Here is a 26,054-nt window from a genome sequence, read left to right on the forward strand (position 1 = left end):
GCGACCCTCTGCAATAGCTGGTAGCAGCCATGAATAATCAAGCAAAGAACATCTTGTGCGATGTTCGGGCCGTTGACTGGCGCCTCTCCGCGTTTCTATTGCTTCCATCTGCGATGTTCTTCCAGTGCCTCGGAACTGCGCAGGAACTATCGGCGAACGATGGAGAACTTCGGTAGTAAGTTGTTCATCGTGGCGCTCGAGCTGGGAATAGTAGGTGATCGTTCAACTGAAGAATCTTGTCTCATCATCGATGCGACTGTCCTGGTCACCAGAGAAATCCTGTATGCTAGCCGCGACGTCCAGCCTGGCGTCTAACTTCTGCGGGGACGTGAGCTTCACGATTCCTACGCAGGTGGAGGCTTCGACAAGGGCTTCATGGAGACGACCTGCAGTGGCTTCTCCGTCGAGAGATAGTAGCGGTTTCAGCCGCTCCGGGCTCGTCACATCGTCAGCACCGCGTGACGATCATTGGTCCAACCATAGGGCCCCGCAAAAGCTAAAATTGTGAGGAGTCCCCGGGTGGATAACGTAAAAATCTTGACAGTAACCTTGTATCGTAAGCTGCTTTTCACATTTCAATTTTCCACCCAGTAGCATAGGCGGATCAAAACAATAATCAACCCAAATTTGCAGTTCTGGTTGCATAACAATTTAGCACTACACTGCAGTGGGAGCAATTCTCCACAGGTTCAAACGTATAGATCACTCCATCAGGTTCAAGCATCTCAAACTAAGGCAGAAACTAACTACTTGCAACAAGAAAAAGAGGCTCTGACGTTAGTATTTGGTTTCAGCTTTGGGGTTGTGTGTATGGAAACCTGTTTGTCTTAGTCACTACCACAAAATTTTAGGACTATTCTGTCCACACAACTATTCCCCGCATTGCCCACACTAAATGACTGGCCTTGATGCTATGAAGTTGTCAAAGCAAGTTAGAATACCAAAAAGTCATCGAAAGCACCAACGCACATGCCCTCAGTCACCTGCCTTGGCTAAACCTGCCAGGACTCGGGAGAATAACTAAATCTATTGTCACTTCGATAAGAACAATAGTTGCGCGGGGTCCCCGCAGGGGGGCCCCTGCAGCTTGCAGGCGTGAAACGACAGAGCATTAAACGACAGGTAAAAACGTAGAAGGCAAACATTGGATAGATTCAATGGGAAAGAAGCATAGTGTAGAACTATATCGATGCTGGAAAAGGCAGATCAGGAAGGAACCTTTTTTATAACTCAAGAGGCAGTGCCCTCCTGTTTTAAGGTAGGTCAGGGTGTCTTAGAACGCGCAGCTACAGAAAAAAAATAATGAAGAAGATGACACATGCGCTGTGTGTGGTAAATCTGTAGAAACAATAGAACACCTCATCCTAAAATGTGTGCCTGCATCGACATCGGGATGGATACCATCAGTCACTCTTCCTGAGGCCTTGGGGTTTTGAGATAACAAAAGTCATGTAAATAAATCTGCGGTGGAAATTAGCAAAAAGCGATTGGAGGATTGTTGGTACAAAATCAGAGAGGTGACATGTTTTACAGTGTAGGAAGACGTTTCTTTAAAGGAAATGGTGAATTGTATTAACAACTTACAGCAGAGTAAACAAAAATAAAGGGAAAAAACTGAGCATATTGGCAACAACCACTGCCCCGTTTCAAAGGGCATTCTCCTACCTTCCATCCATCCATCCGTTACTGAGTGGCGACACCACCGGTTCCCGAGCATCCTCAGGGACATCCCCCCCACCTCAGTGGGATGACGGTGAACTGTGCATCACCACGGACCCGAGCACCCGCGCTTCGCCGTGCGTTGCATAGCCGTGTGCGGGGAAAAGGATATCCTGGCGCTTGAGCCGATGCTGAGCGTTTGGACCTTTAAGGCCCACCGGCGGAGTCAACACACCAATTTGGCTCCAGCTTCCTGTAGACGGCACCTCCGGCCTTACCCGACCGGGGGAAATCGGCAGTCGCCTTCTCCGGTCCTCCCCTCCATCTTTTACTTTCCTATCGTCTTTGTCACAACTCTCCTGTGTCCTCTCTTCCCGTTTTTTTTTCTTACATATTTCATAGGCGGCAAGGGTTCACTTTTTGTGGCGTAACTACCCTGCGTTGCGCTTATTTGGTTGTAGCAATGGTGTGCAGCTGGCGTGAGCAGGACTTACAAATTCCTCTCCCGTTCCCTTGTTGGGCTCCATAGTGGGTGGCTGGCACCATGACCGAAGAACACATTTTTATGGCTACTTCTCCCCTTTCTTACCTCTCTTCTTTTATGGCTACCTTTCTCCTTTCAGCTGGACCACCCTGCCGCAGGTGGGAGCTTCACAGTGACGTCCTCGAGTGGCTGCTCCATCACATCAGTGATTTTAGCCAATCCGGGCTCACAAATTAATGCTAGTGCCACCCGCTCATTACTTGGACAGGGGCAGTACTGGGGAGGGGAAAAAGTAACGCCTGTGGCGCCGACTCTTGTGGCGGAAGGGTTGAAATGCGGGCCAGTTGGTACATTGTAAATTGAAACTAACCACTCACAAAAGACAAGGGACAAGAGATTTATGAGAAAAGACATAGCCCCAGCAAGGCCAGCAGTGCATGCGCAATAGAAGCATCACAAATCACAGCGCATAGTACACAAAAGATATCACATCTACCGTGACCGGCCTCAAAGAGGCAAGTTCTTTCTCGAGTAAACGCACCGAGTTTGTGCTAATGCAATCATGGCCTCATGCTATCATGGCCGCATGCATGATTCAGCAATGTAACGATTCTTGGTAGAGGCAAGGAAAAGCAAGAGCGAGAAATCTTGGAAACGTACCAAATCAGTTTGTCAGGCCGTGATTGCCGTAGCACAACTTCGGTGCGCTTACTAGAGAAAACTTGGTGTTTTAGGTCGGTCGCGGTAAATGTGATATCTTCTATGTCCTTAGTTCATAGTCCAGCCGCAGTGGCGTGAACGCTCCTTCTCTTATCCCTTGTTTTTGTGACTGGCTATTTTCAATTGTCGTGGCGGTTTCGACAAGGACTTCGTGGAGAATACCTGGAGCGGCTTCTCAATCAAGATAGTTCAGAGCAGGCTCGTCACATCAACAGCACCGCGTGCCCACCAGTGTTCTATTCGTAGGTCACCACCAAAGTTTGAAATCTGAGGAATACCAAAATTTTGAAGTAAGCCCACTCCTGAAAATGGATTAAGGCGGACTAGTGCGTCAGAGGCCGATAATTCAGTATAGTTCCAGAGAAGGTGCTCGAACGTTCTTGATGACTCATGCATACCATAAAGTTCTATTGCTTTCATATGCAATGTCCTTCCAGGGCGTCGGAAGAGGAAATATTGGCGACCAGAGGACATCATCGGTATTAAGCTGTTCATCATAGCGCTCGAGCTGGGAGCGGTAGGCGATGGTTCCACTGCAGAACCTTTCACCCATCATCGATTCCAGTGCCCTGGTGGCCAGAGAAATCCTGGAGGCTAGCCACGACGCCCAGCCTGGCGTCTACCTTCTGCGGGGACGTGAGCTGCACGATTCCTACGCAGGTGGGGGCTTCGACAAGGGCTCCATGGAGACGACCTTCTGCGGCTTGTCGATCAAGATGATAGAGGTTTCAGCCGGTACGGGCTCGTCACGTCATCAGCACCTCGTGACCACCATTGGTCCAACCATAGGGCCCCGCAAAAGTTAAAATCATCAGGAGCCCCCGAATTTGGAAATTGGTGCAATCCCAAAAACTCCTAATGACCCTCAACATTTCGAAGCTACCCACTACTAAAATGAATTAGGGTGAATAATGCATTGGAATAGTTTAATCAAATAGGAAAATTCCAATATAACATAAGAAAAAGTGCTCGAACATTCAGATGACTCATGCATGTCATATTAATGCAAATGAACAGATTCCAAAGTGAGTTTCGGCGGTATAATCGCAAGAACAAAACACGCTCATTGTAGGGACCATTGCAGGCAGCCTTAAGTATATCGCATTTTCTTTTTTAAGCGTGTGGTTAAAAAGACCCGAGGTGTTTATTATTACTAAGGGTTCGTTGTTTGTTCCAGTCGCTAAATTGTCGCCCCACTCAACCACAACCTCTGACGCAGAGCTAATGACTCGTCCAAGATCCCAGACATTCTCTCTATTGGAGGCATCCCAGTCTCCATAACAGCCCACAGATCCCTCAATACCGTCCGTGGTGTCATTTCAGAAAACGACTTCATTCATCTAACAGAAAAAGAAATGCTAGAAGGTCTCAGCGACCAAAATGTCACAGATGTCTATCGAATTAAAATCCGCAAAGACAACAAAGAAATATATACTAAACACCTGGTACTCACATTCAGCACAAGCACATTACCTGAAACCATCGAAGTCGGATACCTTAAAGTTAATGTCAGGCACTACATTCCTAACCCACGCAGATGCTTCAACTGTCAAAGATTCGGGCACGGCTCTCAGAGTTGCCGCGGCCGCAAAGCCTGTGCGAAATGCGCTTCTAAGGACCACAATTCAGAGGAATGTGACGCAGCACTGCGCTGCGCAAATTGCGAAGGAGACCACGCTGCGTACTCCAGGGCGTGTCCGTCCGGGAAAAAGGAGAAAGAAATTATCACCATAAAGACCAAAGAAAACATTTCATTTAAAGAAGCCAGGAGGCGTTTTGCACTAAACAACACATTCTCGTTCACAGCGAAACCAAACTTCGCTGATGTGGTGCGCAGGGGCGTAGCACCACACAGCACTCCGGCACCTGCCGAGGCCACTTCCACCGAGCCTATGGCAGGGCCATCCACGCCCCAGGCAGGGTCAGCGAAAGCTGCCCTGCCATTTTCACAGCAGGGAGCGCCGGTCCATGGGTCGGCATCCCGCAGGACTTCCCCCCGTCAGGGGAGGCCTGAAACTAACACAACCGCGGCTGCGCGGTCCTCCAGCACCTCTGGCGAGGTGATGGATACAACTCCCAGTCCGCCCGCTTTGCAGCGGCGGAACAGCTCTCTTGAGCGAAAAAAAGACAGACCCCTCATAACGGGCCCTGAGCATAAGTAAACGCCTTAGCGTTCTCACCCCAAAAAATTAACATGGCTTTCTTAATTCAGTGGAATTGTAGAGGAATTATGCGGAACTACAGCGACGTAACACATATTTTAGGGTCAATGCTACCCACAGTTTTATGTCTTCAGGAGACCAATCTTGGTCCGCAACATGTGCATATCCTTAAACATTATAACATTTTTAGACGCGATCGCGAGCAGGCAAATCGACTCTCGGGAGGCGTCGCGATTGTCCTTCAAAGCGGCGTCCCTGCTCAAGAAATCAAACTTTACACAAAACTTGAGGCAGTTGCAGTTAGCGTCGTTACCTACAAAACAATAACAATTTGCTCTTTATATCTCCCCCCACACATCACATTAACAATACAAGATTTAGAAGGCCTGATCAATGAATTGCCGGAGCCATATCTGGTAGTTGGCGATTTTAACGCTCACTCCCCGTTTTGGGGAAGCGAACGCTGTGACTCTAGGGGCAAAATAATCGAAGATTTTCTACTCTCAAATAATGTCTGTCTTTTAAACACAGGAAAGGCCACATATTGTTGCCCAAGCTCAGCAAAAATGAGCTTCCTTGATTTAGCTTTCACATCACCGTCTCTTTTTACCGATTTTAAATGGGATGTTTTAAATGATCCTCTGGGAAGTGATCACCTACCCACTGTCATCAGGCTCTCGTCTTCCACTCCACTCATCCCCACAAGACCACGGCGCTGGAAATTTCACCTCGCCGACTGGTCACTTTTTACAGAAAGTGCCACTCTTGATAAAGAATTTTCTGAAGACCTCAGCATAGATGAAATTAATGAAAGATTTACTACATGCATAATATCTGCTGCAACACTCGCTATACCACAAACAACAGGACTCGTACAGAAGAAACACAAAGTATGGTGGACAGAAGAATGTACATTTGCAAAAAAACAGCAAAATAAAGCATGGGGCACCTTGCGCCGGTACCCCACTGCAGAGAACTTACTCATTTTTAAAAGGGCCAAGGCGAGATCGCGGTACGTGCGCAGGAATGCTGAGAAAACCTCCTGGCAGAAATATGTGTCCTCTATAAATAGTTCAATACCATCAAAGAAAATGTGGGACAAAGTTCGTAAATTCACTGGTGACCATACTTCCTTCACACTTCCGCTTTTGACAACACCCGGTACTCAAACAACATTAGAAGAACAGGCCAACATATTGGGTGAGCATTTTTCCACAGTTTCAAGCTCATCCAACTATACACAAACTTTTCAAAAGCACAAAACAATAGTAGAAAAACAAAAACTTCCCTTTGGAACATGCATACACGAAGACTACAATCAGGTTATTACAATGCAGGAAATAAACACAGTACTAACATCCGGTAAAATGACAGCAGCAGGCCCAGACAATATACATTATGCCATGCTTGCTCACCTCTCTGAGACTGCCATAGAGGCTCTCCTAAAATTTTTCAATAAAATATGGATGAGTGGAGAAATCCCCCAAGCATGGAAAGAAGCAATCATAGTACCCTTCCTAAAACCTGGCAAGCCACCAACTACTCCCACCAGTTACAGGCCAATAACACTCACTAGCTGTATAGCAAAATCATTCGAAAACATTCTAAACATCAGACTAACCTTCATACTTCAGTCCCGGCAACTTTTAGATATACACCAGTGCGGTTTTAAAAAGACATGTTCCACAACCGATCACATCGTTCGCTTTGAGAACACAGTTCGGGAAGCGTTCATCCACAACCAGCACTGTATCGGGGTCTTCTTCGACATGGAGAAGGCTTACGATACCACGTGGAGGTTCGGTATCCTCCGTGACCTAGCGGACCTAGGTATCCGCGGCAGGATGCTGAGCTGTTTGAATGACTTCCTAACCAACCGCACGTTCCGAGTCCGCCTAGGTGCAACCTTCTCCAGCACTTTTACACAAGAAACTGGCGTACCCCAGGGGTGCATCCTCAGCACGACCTTATTCATCATCAAAATGAACTCAATAGGAAAAGTAATCCCAAAATCCATAATGTACTCTGTTTACGTAGACGACCTCCAAATAGCATGCACGTCATCCAGCATACCCACCTGTGAGCGACAGATACAAATAACAATAAATAAACTGGCTACATTGGCAGATAGAAACGGATTTAGATTTTCCCCTCAGAAAACAGTAGCGGTTCTGTTCTCTTTGAGACGAGGCCTACAGGCCAACCCCACAATATATCTAAACCAAACCCAATTACCTGTCAAACAAGAGCATAAATTTCTAGGGATAACTTTCGATAAAAAGCTCACTTTCTTGCCACATATAAACACCTTAAAGAAAAAAGCTTCCCAAGCCCTCAATGTGCTAAAACTACTGTCAAGAAAACGCTGGGGATCTGATAGGGCATGCCTATTACATATATATCGTTCTCTGGTTCGCTCTAAGTTAGACTATGGGTGCATAGTATATGGCTCAGCAAGACCGTCCTACATAAAACGACTAGATCCTATCCACAATCTTGGTTTAAGGTTGTCTTCTGGTGCTTACAGAACTTCACCAATAGCAAGTCTGTATGTGGAAACGAATGAACCTTCCTTAGAAGATCGAAGAACTGCACTAACTTGTACATACATCCTCAAAGTCCTTTCTCACCCCAAACATCTGTGTTACTCAATCGTCACGAAATGCCCATCCAGAATACTCTTCAACAACAAGCCTCACGCAATTAAGCCGTTGCTCTTGCGCTTCGAAGAAAAATGCCAAGCACTAAACATATTAAATGAAATTAAAAATATTGCCCCAAGATGCGAAGCGCTACCACCGTGGTACACTCTTCCCACAGTGTGTGACGTCACACTAACACGATTCAGGAAAACTTGTACACCACACGACCAGATAATACAAGAATATCTAGCACTACAGGAAAAATACAGAAATTACACTCCATTTTATACTGACGGGTCAAAAACTCATGCTCATGTAGGAAGCGCAGTAATACAAGGAAAAAATGAAAATGCAGTACGACTTCCCTCATGTGCTACAGTTTTCACCGCGGAGTGTTATGCTATTAGTGTTGCGGTGCAGAAAATAACAAATGAAAACGTCAAAAACAGCATCATCTATACAGATTCACTGAGCGTCCTTACAGCATTAAACTCTAAAAATGCCACGGAGCCACTGATTGGAAGCATCATACATAATATAGTAAAGGTCACAACACAAAAACATGTTATAAAATTGTGCTGGGTTCCCAGTCACGTTGGCATTCAGGACAATGAGAGAGCCGACAGGTGTGCTGCACAAACCAGAACCATGGAAATAAAACATGTGAATTTGCCTCCTAGGGATTACATGAAGTTAGTGCATAGCAGACTAAGAGACAAGTGGCAAGCTTCTTGGGAAAATGAAGGACACAACAAGCTGCATACCATAAAACCCATTATAAAAGAATGGAAATCATGCCACCATAAAGAGCGTTTTATCGAAGTAATTTTATGTCGTTTACGCATAGGTCATACACACATCACCCATAACTTCTTATTAACAAAAAAAGACAAACCTGTGTGTGAAATGTGTGGTGAAGAGCTCACAGTAAATCACATTTTAATTTCTTGTTCGCATCTCGAAGAACTTAGACAAAACGTTTTTACGGTATTTTACAATGAACACATTCCATTTCATCCCGCATTGCTTTTAGGCGAGCAAACACTCGTCGAATTTTCACTTGTTTGTAAGTTTCTGAAGAAAGCCAGCGTTTTAAATCTATTATAATGTAACCTCTGTACACTTGACATAGCATCATCTAACCTTGTGTTTGGCGCATGATAGCCATAGTTGCTTATGCGCCATAAAACCCCATACAACATACAACAACATCGTCAGTACTTACAGCCACATGAAAGGAAGAGCAACATATTAGACTTTTGGGAGTCCTGGCAATCCTGCACAGCACTCCTCTCTGATGTGGCTAGGGAGTACTTGTGCGTCCTAGCAACGTCGGTACCAGAAGACCTCGTATTCTCATCGGCTGTACTGATCATTTCAGTTGGGAGGGGTTCATAGCTCATAGCCTGAGTTGCTTCAAAATGTTAAACCGCATAAGCGAAACAATCAATCAGCGACGTCGTACCGTAGCTGAGGGCCAGTAAAAATATCACTAATTGATCGAATTGTAATTATTCGGTGCGCACTCGGCTGAGCAAAATATTATGTTGCGTGCCGTACGCCTCTTCATGGCTCAACGGACAAGGATTTGCGTCTGGCGCGCTCTCACACGTGCTTATTGTTTGTTTGTTCGGGTGGAATCAAGTCCACTTATATGCGACTATGCAACAGTATTGCGGATGTTTTACAGATTCATCGCTGAGTGGGATGAGTGCCCACGTGGTCGCGCTGGCGAGGCAAGGTAAAGCGCGGAGCAAGCAGCAGAATGTGGTTTCTGGGGGACGAAGTCTTTAGCAGCGCGGCCTCAATTTCTATCGACAGTACGGTTCCGGCGGTGCGGGCCAGCACCAGACATTCCTGGACCATGTGTTGGGAAACCTGCGCCTTTCTCGGTCCTGCAACGAGAGTCCACTGGCAGCCAGCATGGATCTCCGTCGACCTGCTTCGTTAAGGCATACGTTCAGCACAGCGCTGTTTAGGACCGAGCCACCTAGACGTTCCCTACGCTGCAGGCCGAATTTGTAGCCACTCTTCGTTCCACGCTTTAGCGCTAGTTTTTTGCTTTGCCTCATGGCCTGGCGGCAATTTCGACCGCTTTGTTTTGAGTAGGGGAATAAACCTTTCTTTTAACCCTCACCTGTCGTTTGTTACTGGCTGGAGAGCCTATGGTTCGCGGACCCCCATTAACTAGAAGTTATGACCTTCAACGTCTGGCGTAGAACATTTTTCAGGCATGACTAAAGGAAACCAACTTACACGAAGTTCGGAGAATGGCAAAATTGTGGAGTTTTTAATAGGATTTAGAGTGCTGATGCCCACGGAAAAAAAACGAGCGGTCGAGACGAGCTCACATGGATTAAGTATTGAGATAACACGTACAGTCTAGAGGCATTGGTGGCTGCCGATATTGCGCAGTGGCTTCCGATGGGGTGAAACAAAAGAAATCATAACCTTAAGGTCCACCAACTGCTGTTCAAGTAATGCATATTACTTCTATACAACTAGCCATTGTGCTCATACCAGTGTCTGATTCTTCCGAAACAAAAGCTTGACATTTTTCGAATGCGCTAAAACACGGACAAAGAAGGAACAGACAGGGACGATCGTTACTTCTGTTTATTTTGGTGTTTGGTGCCTCATGTTTGTTTCAGCGAGGGGCAGGGCTTCGTCAGCTTAAAAAGCTTGATAAGCTTATGAGGGGCCGTAAACACAAATGACATCGTGCAGAAAGAAGTGAGAGTTAAGTATTGGGAGGTATTTTGCACATAAGGGGGCACAGCTACCGTTCTGTTCCACTAAACTTATGTACGATATTTTCAGGAGCATTACGGTTCCCAAGAAGGCGTTCTGCTACCGAGACCTGGATAGGGTAGCCAGCAGCCGATTACCGGTTGATTTGTTTGTGGAAGCTGTGGTGCATGCACTGGTGGTAAGATTTCGTCAAGGCGTTTCTACAACAAAGCGGAATGACTCCACGCTTTATCAGTTTTGAGTGGGCGGAGCGAAAAGCTTGCCAGCGAGGTCCATAGCTCGAGCAAACATGTTTGTCGGTGAGTGAAAAGTTATTATCCAGAAAGCCTATTCCCATGGCAGACGGTAGTTCATGGGACGGCTGCTAAAATTTTGCTAGCTTCGTGCTGAAGGGAGGTCCGGCCGCAGTCAGTAAACACTAAAAAATAAATGTAAAAACCATAAACTTTTGATCCCTCAAGGTGGTTCTGGAGGGCTCTGTCAAGGCAGCTTAAAAACAATCAGATCAGTGAGCACCCGTGCTCAGTGATCAGGGAGCACAACGGTGGACCAGTACATTTTAGGCTTCGCCCGATGAATTTTGGTGGAAGCGAAATGCAAAACTCTTGTGTGCGATGTCAGCGCACATTAATGTACCCCAGATGGTTTAAACTCACCCCGCGCCCTCTCCACTACGGCATCCCTTATTGGCGATGTCCCAATTCAGCACGTTAAAGCCCTCAATTTACGATTCACTTTATGTGGCGGTGCAGGATCTAACATACCGGAGTTGAACATAGGTTATGAGGGTTGCCGTAGAAGAGGCATTTGGAATAGTGAACTACCCGGGGGTCTTATACGTACACTGACATCTCACAGCAAACGGACCGCCTAGTATTTAGTCACCATCTAAATCCGCACACCGCAGTCAGGTTTCGATACCGCTGCGTTGTGCGCATTCGCCGAACGACATAACTACTAAACCACCTCGGGTCCGAAATTATATGTGCTGACTGCACTTTTGAAAAACAGGACTGTAGAGGAAAGTAGCTTTGCAATTTCAAAACACTTTTCAGTAACAAGCCCCAACTAATCAGGTTTCTGTCACTTCACTTTGAAGAGATATGTCAATAATTATGAGTACAAGTTAGGCTTCCCAATAGTGACCGAAGACACGGTACACTGCCAGCCTCGTACAGCCTTCTTTCTGTATGTGAAGTCACATTAAACGCAGTTTCATGAAAAATAAGCATCACACCTGGCACTGCAGTATTGCCTGCCGCTACAAGCGCCATATTTGAAACGTCTTAGGAACCTGCTCATGTCCTCACTTTTGGGCAGCATTACGCTATTACCGCACGGTAGGCAAAGAAGCGAAGCTTATAGATCTCTTCAGTTGCAGCAGACACGAAGCCGCTCCAATTCTGCGAAACTGCACTGCTACAAATATATATTGCATTTTGAAATTCAGGAATAAAAACATCAGTAACTAAATTTTTTGTCATGTATGTGTACGTGAACATATTCCGGACTTTTACTGCGGAATTAAGTATTTCATTCGTCCAGACGCTGGTCTATAAATGCAGAAACAGTGTATTGCTAATAATCAGTTATCGCAAATGCCGCCGCGGTGGCACGAGGGTTATGGTGTTGCTGACACTAAAGACGCGGGTTCTGTCCGCACGCAAGGAGGCTTAAGTGCATCTTTAATTTTTATTGCAGTCGAGGGACCTCCCACATTTGTTCCTTACGGGATGATGACCGGGAGGCAGTGGCAGGCTATTCTCGAATTTAAGTTCTTTGCATGGAGGAGGAGAATGTCATTCAAGATTCCTCGCGGCAAGTGGCGAAGAGGCCGCGGACGATCGCTTTTTCTTCGTCCTGAAAAAGAAAACGAGGCAGAATAAGGGTCGGTATTTGGGGTTTAACATCCCGAAGCGACATACATGCAATGAAATACCGTAAGGAAGGGCTCAGAATTAATCCAGACCACCTGGTGTCCTTTAATGTACGCTGCCATCACTCAGTCAATGTTCATGATAAAAATTTTGTTCTTCCAAAGAACAAAACGTAATTTTCGCACTTATTATTTAATAAAACGCAAGTTATGGCGGCATTCTTCAGGCTTAGCTCTTACACAGCCGTCTAGGCATGCACTAGCTTACAAACGCATGATATATCGGCGATGAAACTCGGTAGACGATTCGTCAGGGGAAGACGCCAGGCCCGAGCTGAATATTGCACCAAACACGGCCGAGGCAGACGCGACATCCCCAACGTGGACGCGGCTCAACACGCACAACCAGGCTATTATACCGCTGTCGCCGCTTACGCGGATGGCATCATCGAGGGCGCCGCCACCCTCAATGCCAACAATCCTATGGAGGCTGGGGGCGCAACCATTGCCTTGGCACTCATACACGGTACCCGAGATCCCAGCATGAAGACAATCTGCAGATTCCCAAGCTGCGTACCATCGCTATCGGCGAAACATTCCCATACCCAGCTCACGGCGCGTTCTTCCAACAGGACACACCCTTACCCAAAAGATGGCCCTCACGTGGCTTGCCGGGCATGCCTCCATCCCCGGTAATCCTTTTTTTGTTCCAAACCGTGCCGTAAGTCATTAGTTGAAAAAGGGTAATGGAATTCAGGAGACAGAAAGTTTAAAGAAAGTGAAGACCAGTTTCGCCAAGGCAGTCGCAGAGGTTGCCGGGGAACTGATTGTTTATAGTCCACTTAACATCATCACATTCGCGGTTCCACTGCAGTCCCACCTTCCTGAGCAGCCGTTTTCTAATAGCCGTCGCTGCGCACACGTCCACAAGTGCCGCACATCACAGATGTCCGGTGCAGTGCCACAGTGAGGACACCAGTCAATTACTGGTGATGTTTTTCACATCACCGACAACAGATCAGCGCGTTCATGCGCCCGCTCGAGATTTATCCCTTCGGGCCCCGTAACATCGGACACCCAAACCCACGCAGGAAACCTGGCGGGCTCTTCTCACATACGACGCATTAAAAACAACCGCTTCTTCCTTCCGCCGCATCACTGTAGACTAGATTCAAAATAGTGTAGTCTGGCGGCAATTGCAGACACTGCTGCATCTCACCTCTTTCATCGCTACCACCCTACCTTGACCCTCCTACACTGCCCAACAACTGGGGCGGTGAGGGCCACCCCATGCACCACCTGTGGGAATGCCCACAACCTACGGCAGTTCCCCCCCCCCCCCCCCCCCCCCCATAACTAACCCATCCCCCTCGCCATGGGAGGCCAGTCTGCGAGCTGCTCAGCCAGCTGAGCAAAATGTCTAGTGGACAGAGCTGTTCGTAAAGCACAGGCCATGGACTCTTGGACAAGGAGAAAGCCCTCTCTTGAGGACCTTTTGTTCTTTTCTTACAATGAAGTTCCTTTCTCTTCTCCTCATCATTATGCTTCGCATGAGAAGCTGCTTTGTCTTTGAGCATAAAAGACTCAGGGTAATCTATGCGATCACTAGGTAATACGAACGTTTTACGCCCCTTACACCGCCCATGACTTTTCAGTTCTATAAATTTCAGGAAAAATATTTTCGCATTTGCCTTGTGCTTGGCGCGTGATGTCCTTGGCTGCCTATGTGCCATAAAGCACAACAAAACACACAAGGCTCGGCTCAAGGTAGCCTGCTGTACGGCATTCGGGTAAGCTAGCAAACTGCTAAGGCCCGAAGTGCAAGGTCGATTACGTAATTTTCCTGGTGCGGAGTACTTCTTGCATTCGACAAACCGAAAAACCCCATGATCACTGTTACACCGCATTTTGTGTTACTTTTGTATTCAAAAAAGGCCTAAAATATTTGTTTGAATGCGATCCTATTTTACTCTTTGACTATTTTTTTATATTGTCATTTCTATCTTCATCTCGAGTTAAACTGGCGATCGATTGCTCTTTTTACAATTTCATGTGATTATATTATAGTTGCATGTTTGATTTCGTTTACTACGTTATGCAGGGTTGGTTTGCACGTAGTTTCGAACTGAGCTGCACGTGCGCGTAGCTGCTACGATCCCTGTAGGGGCAGGCATGTTGTCACGCCACAGACAGCGATGGCTTTTTTGGGGTGGCTCCTTCTTTTAAAGAAAAATAAATGCATATAAGTGCAGTAATCTTAAAGCCAGACTTGAATGGATGGAAGTCCCGGGTATGTCATCGGGGTGTGAACCAGGGGGAATGAACTAGTCGTGCAGCACCAGGACGTGTAAAGCAGGAAATTTACGAATGAAGCAGTTCTCCTTCGAATTTGGCTGTCACTTTTATGCATTCGGTGAAAACTGCAACGGCGCCGCTTTCCTTGTTTGGCGATGGGTACTCTGCGTACCATGGAGCTCAGAAACCTCGATCACCGCATGTGTAACAATGCTCCATTTCACGCGTCTTGCCGATGCCGCTCGAGATGGATTCAGAATGTCAATGAAGCAAAGTCTGCATAATTTAAAATAAAAAGCACGTTTCACGCAATTCGTGGCTTCCGTATTTCTCTGCACTTTCTTGAACGCTTAGGAAGCATTCGGTGAACTTTTCGTGCGCTTGAAATTTGGTGCCTTACTCTTTCGCAGTGCTTGCCTAAGACACTGGAGGCAAAGTGCTGGCACGTGCTCAGAAGAAAGCCCGAGTCAGTGCAGTGCTCCCGATGTTCAGTCAGTCGTGAGCGAGCGGGGTTTTTATTTTCTGTTTTGTATTAGGGCGCCAATCAGAACACTGCTCTGGGGAGAGGCGTACCGTCATTTTTTCTTCCTTACTGGATCATTTGTTTCCCACGTACACTGATCCTTTGTATTCCTTCCTTTGTGCACGCGTCCTAGAGCATTCATGTTGTATACAGGGTGTTTCACATAAGACTACGCAATTTCCAAAAATAGGCGTTTTGAATCACAATAGTGGTTTTATCGGCTTAGAGTTGTTAGCGGTGTAGTACGTCAAAAAACAGCCAAGAGGTGCTAACTATCGGGCTGGTTGAGTAATAATAATTATTTAATGTTAATATTAAGCTAAATAGTTAAATGTTAGCTATTACTGTTGGGCTCCTTACTTATTGAGAGGAGTATAGCCAACCTTCAGTGATATGAAGTTAATTTAATAAACACCTTGAAATTCACCGTAACTGAATTGAAAAAAAAGTGGACTTTCAAACTGGCTGAATCGCGCCAAAATACAAGGGCTTTCGCGAAGCTAGCAGGCAAAGGTATCAGTGCAGTGCACGTAACACGTCGCAGTAGCCAAAATGGCCACAGCGCCGAGGATAATCGCGTTTATAAATTCTTAAGGGCTCATATGGATATTACACAAGGTGGGATACACGCCTCTCAGCAACCAATCAGTCTAAAAGTAATAGTTAAAAAGGTAACTATTCAATATTATTTGCCCAGCCTGCACGTTAACTGTATTGTGATGTACTGCACCGCTGACAATGCTATACCGAAAAGAGCGCTAGTCTAACTCACAATAGCTCATTTTTTCGAAACTGGGAACTTGGGTGTGAACAGTGAACTTAAAAACTGTCTTAGGTCAAATGCCCTGTATTAAAGTGACGTCGGCAAAACGGGGGCGCTCGTTTCATTGAGCATGATGAGAATAAACGACTACGCGGGTTGCTAAAAATCAGAAGCAGGGGAACAGTGCAAGTGGTAGTTAAAGCATCACCGAACTCAGAAAAATACATTGAGGGAGGTACACAAGTTATGATAATAAGGTGCATACTAGTTTAATACCCACGCATGCGGGGCGTGCATCTCTACTGCCGTTTGGTGTGAAACGCTTCAAAATAGAAAAACGACCGCGAAAACGATGAAGACGGACGTGCGAAGCTGCTTTCCTAAGGCGGTTTCCATGGACTCTGATTAGAAGGCGGCTGGCACCATCGTCTTCGCTCGCTCTTCATAAGTTTTGTGCGCATGCAAGCGCTCGTGTAATGACATAAAGCTCGTCTCTTTCGACTTCAGCTAAGCGAAGCCATCAAGCGTGTGAAACCTGCTGGATAGAGAAAGCCACACATTGCGTTTATTTCCTTCTATAGAACAGCAGTGTAGATGCGTATGACTGAGTATAATGTAGTAAAGTTGAAAGGAGCTGAGCAAAGTAAATTGTAATTTCTCTTCTTTCTGAACAACTTACCGTGAAGAACTCCTTAGTAGTGTGCGTCGCCTGCATGAAAAGATGAAAACATGTTACATCGTGCAATACCTTTGAGGAGAAGACGGACGAATTGTTTTGACATTGACTGATTGCAACTTCTAATCTACCTCGTAACATCGTACATACACATACTTCGTTCATAGTAGTGCCACACTTCTCAGTAGACGGGGTTGATTGCTTACTGGAAACCTCAGTAGCCATAGCGTCACCTCAATGGTTGTGATTTTCACACCTCAGGCAAATTTTCATTGTTGAGAAGAGGGCTTAGGTCTTCATTTGATTTGTTGGGAGCCCTCAGATTCTTGCTCAGCGAAGAATGGTCGCTGAGGTTACCCGACCTTCATTAAAGCGTTTAATATTAGCCGTTTCTAAAATTTATTTCCGTTGTCATTATTAGATGGTATACACTAACACTTTAGGTCCTCTAAACCGCCATTGTTTTTTCGCACTTTTAAAAATTTCGGCAGCAAACAATCTTTCTATACCCATAGCTTGGCGCATGATAGCCTTAGATGCTTGTGCGCCACTAACCCCCAAAAAATCAACTTATTGGTTATGATTTTGGGATTGTTCCAGTCTTCCCATTATCTTTGTCCCCTGCTTTTTAATGTAGTTCGTCCCTATACCCTCGGCGCAGTAGAGGTGCTGAGCAAGACTGAAGGATTTGTTGTGGTCTGGCTAGAAAAGCAAATAGCACGAGCAGCAAGCATTTCAGAACGTAAAATGTACTCAAATTGCGCTACTGCGCATAAACAGTGATCATCAGTGATACTGAAGCCAGGTTATTTACAGTTGGAATCTGCGTAGATTTTCGGAACGCATCTGATTCTACAGAGCACAATATCCTGTTCAATAATAGTGAAGGATATGGTTTTAGAGGTACAACAGTTGTAGGCTATCTAGGTTATATGGTGTTTTATACACGTCGGTTTATCGGTGAAAGGTAACACTAAAGCAAGTGTTCCCGTGGGTTCCATACTCAACGCGTTGTTTTTATTACGTATATGAATGACTAACATTTCTACAGACTGCGAGGTATGCGTTCTTTTTTTTTTCTAAAGAGAGTCTTCAGGGACATGATTTGAGGCTGAATGCGTGGTTGAATGAGCACACTGTATCGGTGTCTAAACAAACTTGATATAAGTACAAAGCAAACGAAATATTTCCTGCAAAAAACACGCACGTGTACAAGACTTTAAACCTTTATGTAGTCGTGAAATGCTTAAGCGCGTAGGCGATCATTCATTCCTACGTTTACATTTCAGTCGGAACTGCTGCCATTGGAAAAATATAAGAATGAAAATAGCGAGGTTTATTGGTAATTTTATGGCAGCTTCCGAAATTTTATGGCAGCCGAGCTAAAAAATTTTATATTTCTCACTTGTAAATTCTCACTTTATTATGGTCCCTTAGTCTGGGAAACCGGAAATAAGACTGACGACAAACTAGCCTCCTTAGAGCGATGGGCAGTTAGAAAGCTATATAACGAATATTCAGACGCGGTAATGTTCATGACAACACATATTCCACATTTTCACGACATGTACAGCAAGAATTGTGTACATATTGCCACACTGTTACCCATTTACTGGCGCCGCCGTGCGTAGCAGCACGCGCTGGTCTTGCTCCTTTTCCCCTGCTTGATCATCGATGGCTGAGTGCGCCTGCTGTGCAACTCCTAGTGTGCCCTTCTGCCCTTTCTGCTAACGGACTAACGGCTGTAAGTGACATTTTGGCGCAGGTACCAGGTAATTTCCTGATGTACGAACAGCTCCCGGGAGCCTCCAACGCCCAGCCACACTCCGTGGGCACGACCCCCGTCCAAAAGGCAAGCCGCCGCTTGGGAGGCTTAGATCCTGAGTTCCGACCCCTGATGACCCCACCCCGAACGACGAAATCTACTGCGGCAAGCCAGACCACCAGAATTCTGCTACTTCTCCACCGCTGCTTCTCCATGCGCCTCGCACTCCCGCGTCGTTTCATGGCGACAATTTTGAAGACGTGGAGGACAGGTTGGACAGCTACGACCGGGTTTCTGCGTTTGATCCGTGGGACGAGGACGGCAAGCTACAGAATGTCTATTTTGCCCTGGAAGACACCGCCACGACGTGGTTTGAAAACGACGAGTCTGCCATCCCAAATTGGCGAGTTTTCCGGCGACAGTTGTTGGACACCTTCGGTAGCAAAGAACGGAAGGAGATAGTTGAATTCACCCTGCAGTCCAGCGTGGAGCGGCCAAATGAAAGCGTCGCTATGTTTGTATAAGACATGACGTGGATTTTCCACCGCGCCGATCTTTCAATGTATGAAGCGAAGAAGGTTCGTCAACTTACGCGCAGGGTCACAGAGCAGCTTTTCGTAAGGCTTGTGCGCGACGCTCCTAGCACTGTGCGCGATTTTGCTCGGGAGGCGACAAGCATGGAGCGCGAGTTGCAGCAACGGTTCGCGCTTTATGGCCGTCCAGCGAATATCGCTACTATGGACGCCCACATGCCGCTGCCTGGCTGACTTGAACCTTGCTCTGAACACAGATCAGCAAAGCGACCTGCAAACCATGCGTAACTTTTTTAATGCGTGCTTTGCGACCACCTCTTACGTTAGAGAGACGTCCATAATGAAACATCACATCATAGTTGATGACAGTGAAAATCCCATCCGTCAACACCTCTATCGAGTGTCGGCGAAAGATGGTGAAGCGATACGGCTGCAGACTGACGAAATGCTTCGGGTGGATGTTATACAGGCATGTGCAAGCAAATAGGCTTCGCCCGTTGTGCTGGTCGCCAAGAAGGGCACGACACTGAGATTGCTTAAGAAAATTACCTTAAGAATATTTACCCGTTACCTCGGATCGATAAATCTTTCGACTGGCTGCGCCATGTCCGCTACTTTTCTCCTCTTGACCTCCGCAGTGGGTACTGGCAGATTGAGGTGGATGAACGGGACCGTGAGAAGACAGCGTTCGTTACTCCCGACGGGTTGTATGAGTTCAAGGTGCTCCCCTTCGGCTTGTTCTGCTGCCGCCATCTTTCAAAGAATGATGGACACTGTCCTAGTTGGCCTCAAATGGCAATCCTGCCTCGTCTACTTTGACGACTTTGGCCTTTTTTTTGTGCCACCTACGACGAGCATCTCAAGCGCTTGAGTGCAGTACTGGAGGCCATACGATCGGCCGGCCTCTCGCTCAAGCCAGAAGAATGCCACTTTGCGTTCCAACGGCTCAATTTTCTGGGCCGTGTCGTGAGCAGTAAAAGTGTTATTCCTGACCTCGACAAGACGGCTACTGTCGCTGTTTTTGCACTGTTTTTGCACTGTTTTTGGGGTCTCTGTGCCTATTACAGACGTTTTGTGTGAGACTTCTCCCGGCTAGCCGATCCTCTAACTCGCTTGACAAAGGACGAGCAACCTTTCGTCTGGTGCCAAGAACAGCATACGGCCTTCGACGACCTCAAGAACCTCCTCCAAACTACGCCCATTCTTGGCCACTTCGACGAGGAGGCGGACACGGAACTGAACACCGATGTCAGCAACGTCGGTCTGTCTGGGTACCGTCTTCGTTCAGTGGCAAGATGGCGTTGAGCGCGTGATTGCTAATGCAAGCTGCACACCGTCGTGATCTGTGGCGAATTATTCTACCACGGAAAAGGAGTGCCTTGCTGTCCTTTAGGCGGTATCGAAATATCGCCCGTACTTGTATGGTCGCCCATTTGGAGACATATGAGCGATCACCACTCGCTTTGTTGGCTCGCGAGCCTTAAAGAACGTTGGAAGAATTCGTGTTTTTTGCCAGAGTTGTACACGATAGCAATAACGTGCAGACTGCCTGTCCCGTGCTCGTCTCCCGGACACAATTGCTGACATAGAAGACCATCCCGCTTTTCTTGACGCTTTCTCACGTGCGTCCTTGCTCAGCAACAGAAATGACGCTGATCTGCGACCCCTCATAGACTACCTCGAAGGCCACGCCTCGTCGCCGCCCCGCTTCTTCACAGACGGGCTATCGTTGTTTTGCTTGCAGGGTGGCATCCTTTACAAGAGAAACTACGACCCCACGGACACTCCATACCTGCTAGTGGTTCCAACGGTGCTTCGAGACGAAGTTCTTTACGCATGCCACGACGAGCTTTCTTGCGGCCACCTCGGCTTTTCTCGCACGTTGGCGAGCTTACGGCGGAAGTATTACATGCCGAGGCTAGTTACGATTGTCCAGTACTATGTGAAAACTTGACGCGAGTTCCAACGGTGGAAGACACCCCCTGTGAAGCCGGCCGGCCTACTGAAACCAAAAGAGCTGCCTCGAATCCCTATCTACCAAGTCGGCATGGACTTGCTGGGGCCATTTCCGACATCATCATTTGGCAACATGGTACATTATAGTTGCCACCTACTACCTCACCCGGAATTGCGAGAGGAAAGACTTTCCCCGCTGTACAGCTGCTCAAATTGTTAATTTTTTCACCTTTAGCATTACCCCCCGTCACGGTACCCCTGCAGTCATTTTAACTGATAGAGACGCTCCGCTATCACAGGATCGCCTGCTTAGCTTCAGAGATATCTTTAGCCACTACCAAGATACCCGGTGCGTTTACGCACCGCCGGCTCCCTCCTTAATCATAACCCAGGCCCCCGACTGGCGCCGACTCCGGACCCGAACTGTTCTGTACCCTATTCTCCTTGATGTCCGCTATTCGATCAGTTCCACTCATCGTGTAAACTCTGCGGGAAACCGGGAGACTCTTCACGTCTTCTTCAGATACCCTGCCTTCTCACACCCTCCATCCCCAACAACGGCGGAGTCATACTGGGAGACGCTCCCGGCCTGCTCCGCTGCTGCTGTCCAGCGCCTGGTAATTAGCGATGCCCTGAAGCGGATAGCTCTCCAAGGGCTGTTCTTTGCGCAGTAGGGGCAGTCCCGTAAGAGTTGGTTCGTGCCATGTAAGGGGGGCAGGGTTTTTCCCTCACTGCACTGCTTGCCTATAGCAATATCCGTGTTATACTCACCAAACTTCCGTTGTTTTTGATGCAGATTTTGCGCACACCGCATTCGATGTCGGGGCACCGGAGGCGATCGCGTGCTGCGTTCAGTTTGTCGATGATCTGTGGAAAGTAACGCCACTCAGCTCTGTTGTGTATATCAATTCTAAATGGGTTTTTTGACCCAAGGATTTAATCAATCCCATTCAAAGAAGCCGTCATTGGTTTTTCCATTGGCACGGAAACACCTTGAGCTCATAAAGTGTTGTTAAAAGCCATAGTGGAGATTTATATCGGAGATGTCCATCGGAAACAGGAAGAAATAAAATATTCATATATGAATACCCTTTTTCGTTCCTTAATTTGGTGACTTCGAGGAAAACTACTGGATAAAAATTGCTTCTGTTAGTTTGCGTGGAAACAGTTAAGACAGGAAAATATACTCCAAATGCAAACGAGGCTTTCGGTTGTAAGTTTGTTCTTTATGCACACGAAAATTGTAGCGGTGACAATAAGATGAATTGCTTATAGCGTATCGCTAAACAAAGGGAAATTCTCCATCGCCTATAGCGCGCATTTGATTTGTTTCCCACATTTTCATTCAAAATAAGTCGCCTCAGGTCAGTGCCGTAACTTTTTTATAGCCCTTCATTTCCGGAGGGTCATACCTCATGTCACTGACCAGGAACGCTCTCAGGGCTAGAGGCATGAATGCATTCCCTAAAAAAATTTGGTGGGCTTCTTAAGCACATTCTTAAAGAAAGGTCGATAGTCTTTAGGTTACCTGCTGTGGTGTTAACAATTACGGCCTCATGTTCTTGTGATTTGCCCGCCAACACTTCTTTTGGAACCGGTTTCATTCATTGCATGGTATGCACAAGACATCAACTTCTAGAATGTTCGAGTATTTTACATTGAATTAGATGCGATTATAGTAATCCACATTGTTTCTATATTTTGACGTTGGCCCACCCCAGAAAAAACTATGGAAGTCAAACTACAACCGGGGCAGGTTTCAACCGGCCATAGTGGGCAGGATGTGATAACTGCACTAAGTGACCTGTTTCGGGCAGTCAGGATGGCCCATCAGGCCAGGTTTTAATGACGTCGCAAGCTGACGTTACCCCTCTTGACCGATGTTGTTTTGGGAAAGCCGGATACTGCATAACAACCTCAACGCTGTCGGATTACAAGTCCTACAGGCACATATTATTGGCATAAAAGTCAACTGAGCCGTCATTGTGAAATTATATGTGATAAAAGAGCGCTCATAAGTAAAGGATTATAAACAAGTACATTCTTCCACCGGAACTCGAACTTTTTGTAGTTTATTTTTTAATTTTAAGCTTACATTCACTATGGTACTCACTCATTATTTCTAGTATTAAACTGCATACAAGCAGGTGCCTCCACAAAATGTGGGAGTGTTTATATCATTAGCTACAGAGTTTTCGACTTGACCGCTGAAGAAATAATCATTCTGGACTCCGGCCCTTCCCTATGCGCCATGGGAAAAACAGCCATGCCTCTATGGGTCCTTAAGGAATTGCTACTAAAAGCTGGGCTCCGGCCGACGCGGCGTCCTCTTATTGTAGAGGTCTTCACAGGAACCCCACTGAAACAAGCAATCTTAAATACTTGCAAAAATCAACAGAAAGAAGAACATTGCGAACATGATGCGTGGTCCTCTTCACAGTGTGGATCATATATACGTAACTGCTTTTAAGAGGCTATCGAATGACTGGGCTGGTTGTATGCCACATTTTAAAAATGCTTACGGGTGCTTTGAGGGAACGCCCGTGACGCAAATAATACATTGACAGCCTTAGCCTTGGTGAGAACTGAATATTGAACTTTAAGGGACATTCTCCATTAGTCCACTTAGAACTGCAGTACAAAATGAACATTGGTTGTTGGGGAAAGGAATTTTAATTTTCTACGGTAGTTCCAAGAGGCATAATAGAAAGTGTTCATTCAAGTTAACCAATATTCAGTTTTCTCCACGGCGAAGGCTGTCAGTAGCCTCGAAGTTTTCAGTACGGGAAAGGGACGAACCGCAACACCGCCGTTCCGTTTCACGCAGGCGACCACAGTCTTGAGCCTCCTGTCATCGAGCCCTGAAAGAAAAGAGCGGAGAGTGAAGTTTGTTGGGACTGTTATGTTTGTAAACGCAAGAGAGCTAAAATTTCTGGTCCTCCATCGGCAGACCGCGGATGGACGCTAATTCAAGATGTTTGGTAGAGGTCTTTGCCTTGAAGCAGCTGTGGCCTGGCTGGTGAAGATGGTTAAAGGCGATTTAGAACGCGGTCGTATATACGCATAGAAAAAATTAAACGAATACGGTGGAGTCGTTTACAATGTTTTTTTTCCGTCATTGAACTCAATAAGCAGGTCTTAGTAATCACCTAATGAAACAACTCAGACTGCACATTCGTGCGCGGGCCATCAGCAGCGTTTACATCTATGCGACGTCCAGCGCCTCAGGTTTAATTACGTCGTGTTAAGGACGGATAACGTCAGCATGACGAGAATTTTCAGACCACTGGGAGTAGAGACTTAGTACCACCTGCCACGGCGGACAGCTTGCTCACAATTCCGTGGGAAGGGTGTAATGACGCCGCAAGGTCACGTGACCTAGGTGGCCCACCTGCCTCCTATTGGTTGCTCTCTGGGCACCACCTGGCAGAGTCATGTTCGCGATTTTCCGCACACAACACTGACCCCGAATTTTTTGGCTGAGGGGCTTTTAACGCTATCTGGTTGGAATTAGCACAAATTAGCCGGCCGTACGCCGTGCTTCTTGGCCGTCAATATTAATAGCTATCAAAATACACCCGTTATGGCAGGCCTTTTCGTGACCCATTGTTCGTTACTGGTGAATGGATTTTGCTTTACTCGAGAGTTATACACAGGAGCCCGTAAAAGGCGAAAACATCCTATCCAGAGGTGACTCCTCGGAAGCTTGTAGAAGCAAATTGCGTGCACGGCCAGATTGAAGCGAAGTCCAACAGATTGCACTGTAAAACGTAGAAAGATTTTGCTAACTTCGTGGTCCCTATAGACGACACGTGGACTGTTAGGGACGCCGTAGTAAAGCGCTGGGGGTTAAGTTACACCGGCTAGGGTTTTCTTTTCTTCTCAACGTTTACTGACATCGCAGCGCACGTGGGATCTCTTGTATTTCGCTTCAAACGCAGAGAAGATCGCAGAGAAGATCGAACCCGCGATCGTCAGATCTGCAAAAAACGAACGTAGGAAGAGACGAAATAAACGGATGAGATCCCACTTACGGCAGGTGGGGTGAATGTCGGGTGAATCGGCGCAGGCAACCGCGACAAAAGCGGCGGCGAGCAGGAGGCAATGCGTCGTTGTTCGCATGGCGCTGGCTGGCGGACTGCTCTAGTAATCAGAGGCACGATGGTGCTCTGCAAACGGCGGCCGTGCACGCACTAACGCGTTTGTACTTGAGACACTGTTTCATGGCCACACACCCTCTCTTGCCGATGCGCCGCCTGAAAAGAAGCTCTTACGATACCGGAGGAGAATACGGAAAGGAAGAGCCGGCCACAGCTGTGACGTAACTTGAAACATGCACGACTACACCTTGAAACGTGCCAAGATCATAGGAGAGACAAAAGGCTCCGAGAGCGAGTGCTTCGAAACTTTCGCACTGCTTCAGGCTCCGCGAAAGTCACGCCGTTCTAGTTTAAGAACAGGATTTTTGCCGCCGAAGAGCACCATTCTAGCACCCCCCCCCCCCCAAAAAAAAAAGAAGGGTGGTTTCCTCGTGAAATATCGAAGTGTATGCCAGACGACGCATTTTAAGCGCCAAGAAGTTAAGAGGCTGTTGCGACTGACCGCCTCGCGGTGAGTTTCTGGATGCAAAAGCGCGCTATTCACAACAGTAAAGACAGGAGAGGCGGGGGTTGGGTTCTTTTATTTCGTTAGAACTTCATCAAAACTCTTTCGTAAGACTGTTTTTGATAAGTTCTGGACTTTTTTTCCTGGCAAAAATTTGAGGTGTAAAAATTACAAGATGCACGAAAACAATTGCGATGGAATACGCTTTCTGGGCACTGTTATTTAAACACAAATGCTTAGTCTGAATATTGCGAAGAAAGTAAAGAAACGCATTAAAGAATGGAAATTAAAAAAAATTGTGCAGATTTGTTTATGAACTACCCACTAAATGTTTCGAATTGTAACAAGCTTTCTGAGCTAAATCTTTTTCTGACACATGACAACTTTCATGTGACACATGAAAAGCTCAGAACCTTTTTGAAGAAGGCGAAAAAAATTGGGGAAACACCTATTAAACTATATCTTCCATACAATCTGAGATGACGTATTCACACGAACATAAAAAGGGTCATAATGTGAAACTTCGCTATAGCGAATAGGAAGGAATTGTAAAACAGTTCGATATAGCCAAAATACGAAATATAAAACTTCGTCGTACACTTATGGTTGAGAAACTAAATGCAATCAACGAAAGAACGGCAGCA

General features: G+C 46.5%; 2 protein-coding genes across 4 annotated transcripts in view; one reads left to right on the top strand and one right to left on the bottom strand.

Moving 5' to 3' along the window:
• The window catches only part of LOC144101715 (uncharacterized), a 77,080-nt gene extending 67,247 nt beyond the window's left edge, over positions 1-9,833 (top strand). The window contains exons 2-4 of one of the 3 annotated variants that reach the window (XM_077634850.1): positions 3,301-3,598; positions 9,358-9,408; positions 9,489-9,833. In XM_077634850.1, coding sequence (XP_077490976.1) covers positions 3,388-3,598; positions 9,358-9,408; positions 9,489-9,646 — 420 coding nt within the window. In that variant the 5' untranslated portion in view covers positions 3,301-3,387 and the 3' untranslated portion in view covers positions 9,647-9,833. The remainder of the gene's footprint in view (positions 1-3,300; positions 3,599-9,357; positions 9,409-9,488) is intronic. The other 2 variants (XM_077634852.1, XM_077634851.1) reach the window with 2 other exon arrangements.
• A 2,263-nt stretch (positions 9,834-12,096) lies between these two features.
• Positions 12,097-25,070, bottom strand: LOC144101716 (uncharacterized). The gene is made up of 5 exons (XM_077634853.1): positions 24,840-25,070; positions 23,605-23,666; positions 21,577-21,672; positions 16,555-16,584; positions 12,097-12,278 (listed from the first exon to the last, which is right to left on the bottom strand). Exons 1-5 carry the CDS (start codon positions 24,925-24,927, stop codon positions 12,222-12,224), a joined length of 333 nt encoding a protein of 110 aa, XP_077490979.1. The 5' UTR covers positions 24,928-25,070; the 3' UTR covers positions 12,097-12,221.
• Positions 25,071-26,054: the final 984 nt, after the last annotated feature.

This window comes from Amblyomma americanum, chromosome 8 (genome assembly GCF_052857255.1).
Source record: "Amblyomma americanum isolate KBUSLIRL-KWMA chromosome 8, ASM5285725v1, whole genome shotgun sequence".
NCBI classification, from domain to species: domain Eukaryota; kingdom Metazoa; phylum Arthropoda; class Arachnida; order Ixodida; family Ixodidae; genus Amblyomma; species Amblyomma americanum.

Bases quoted from the DNA above. Each gene is read 5' to 3' on its own strand.
- LOC144101716 (XM_077634853.1), bottom strand. From the start codon at position 24,927: ATGCGAACAACGACGCATTGCCTCCTGCTCGCCGCCGCTTTTGTCGCG. The intron at 23,667-24,839 runs GTAAGTGGGATC...CTTTTCTTTCAG, and splicing joins CGACATTCACCCCACCTGCC to GGCTCGATGACAGGAGGCTC. The intron at 16,585-21,576 runs GTGAGTATAACA...CTTTTCATGCAG, and splicing joins TCAAAAACAACGGAAGTTTG to GCGACGCACACTACTAAGGA.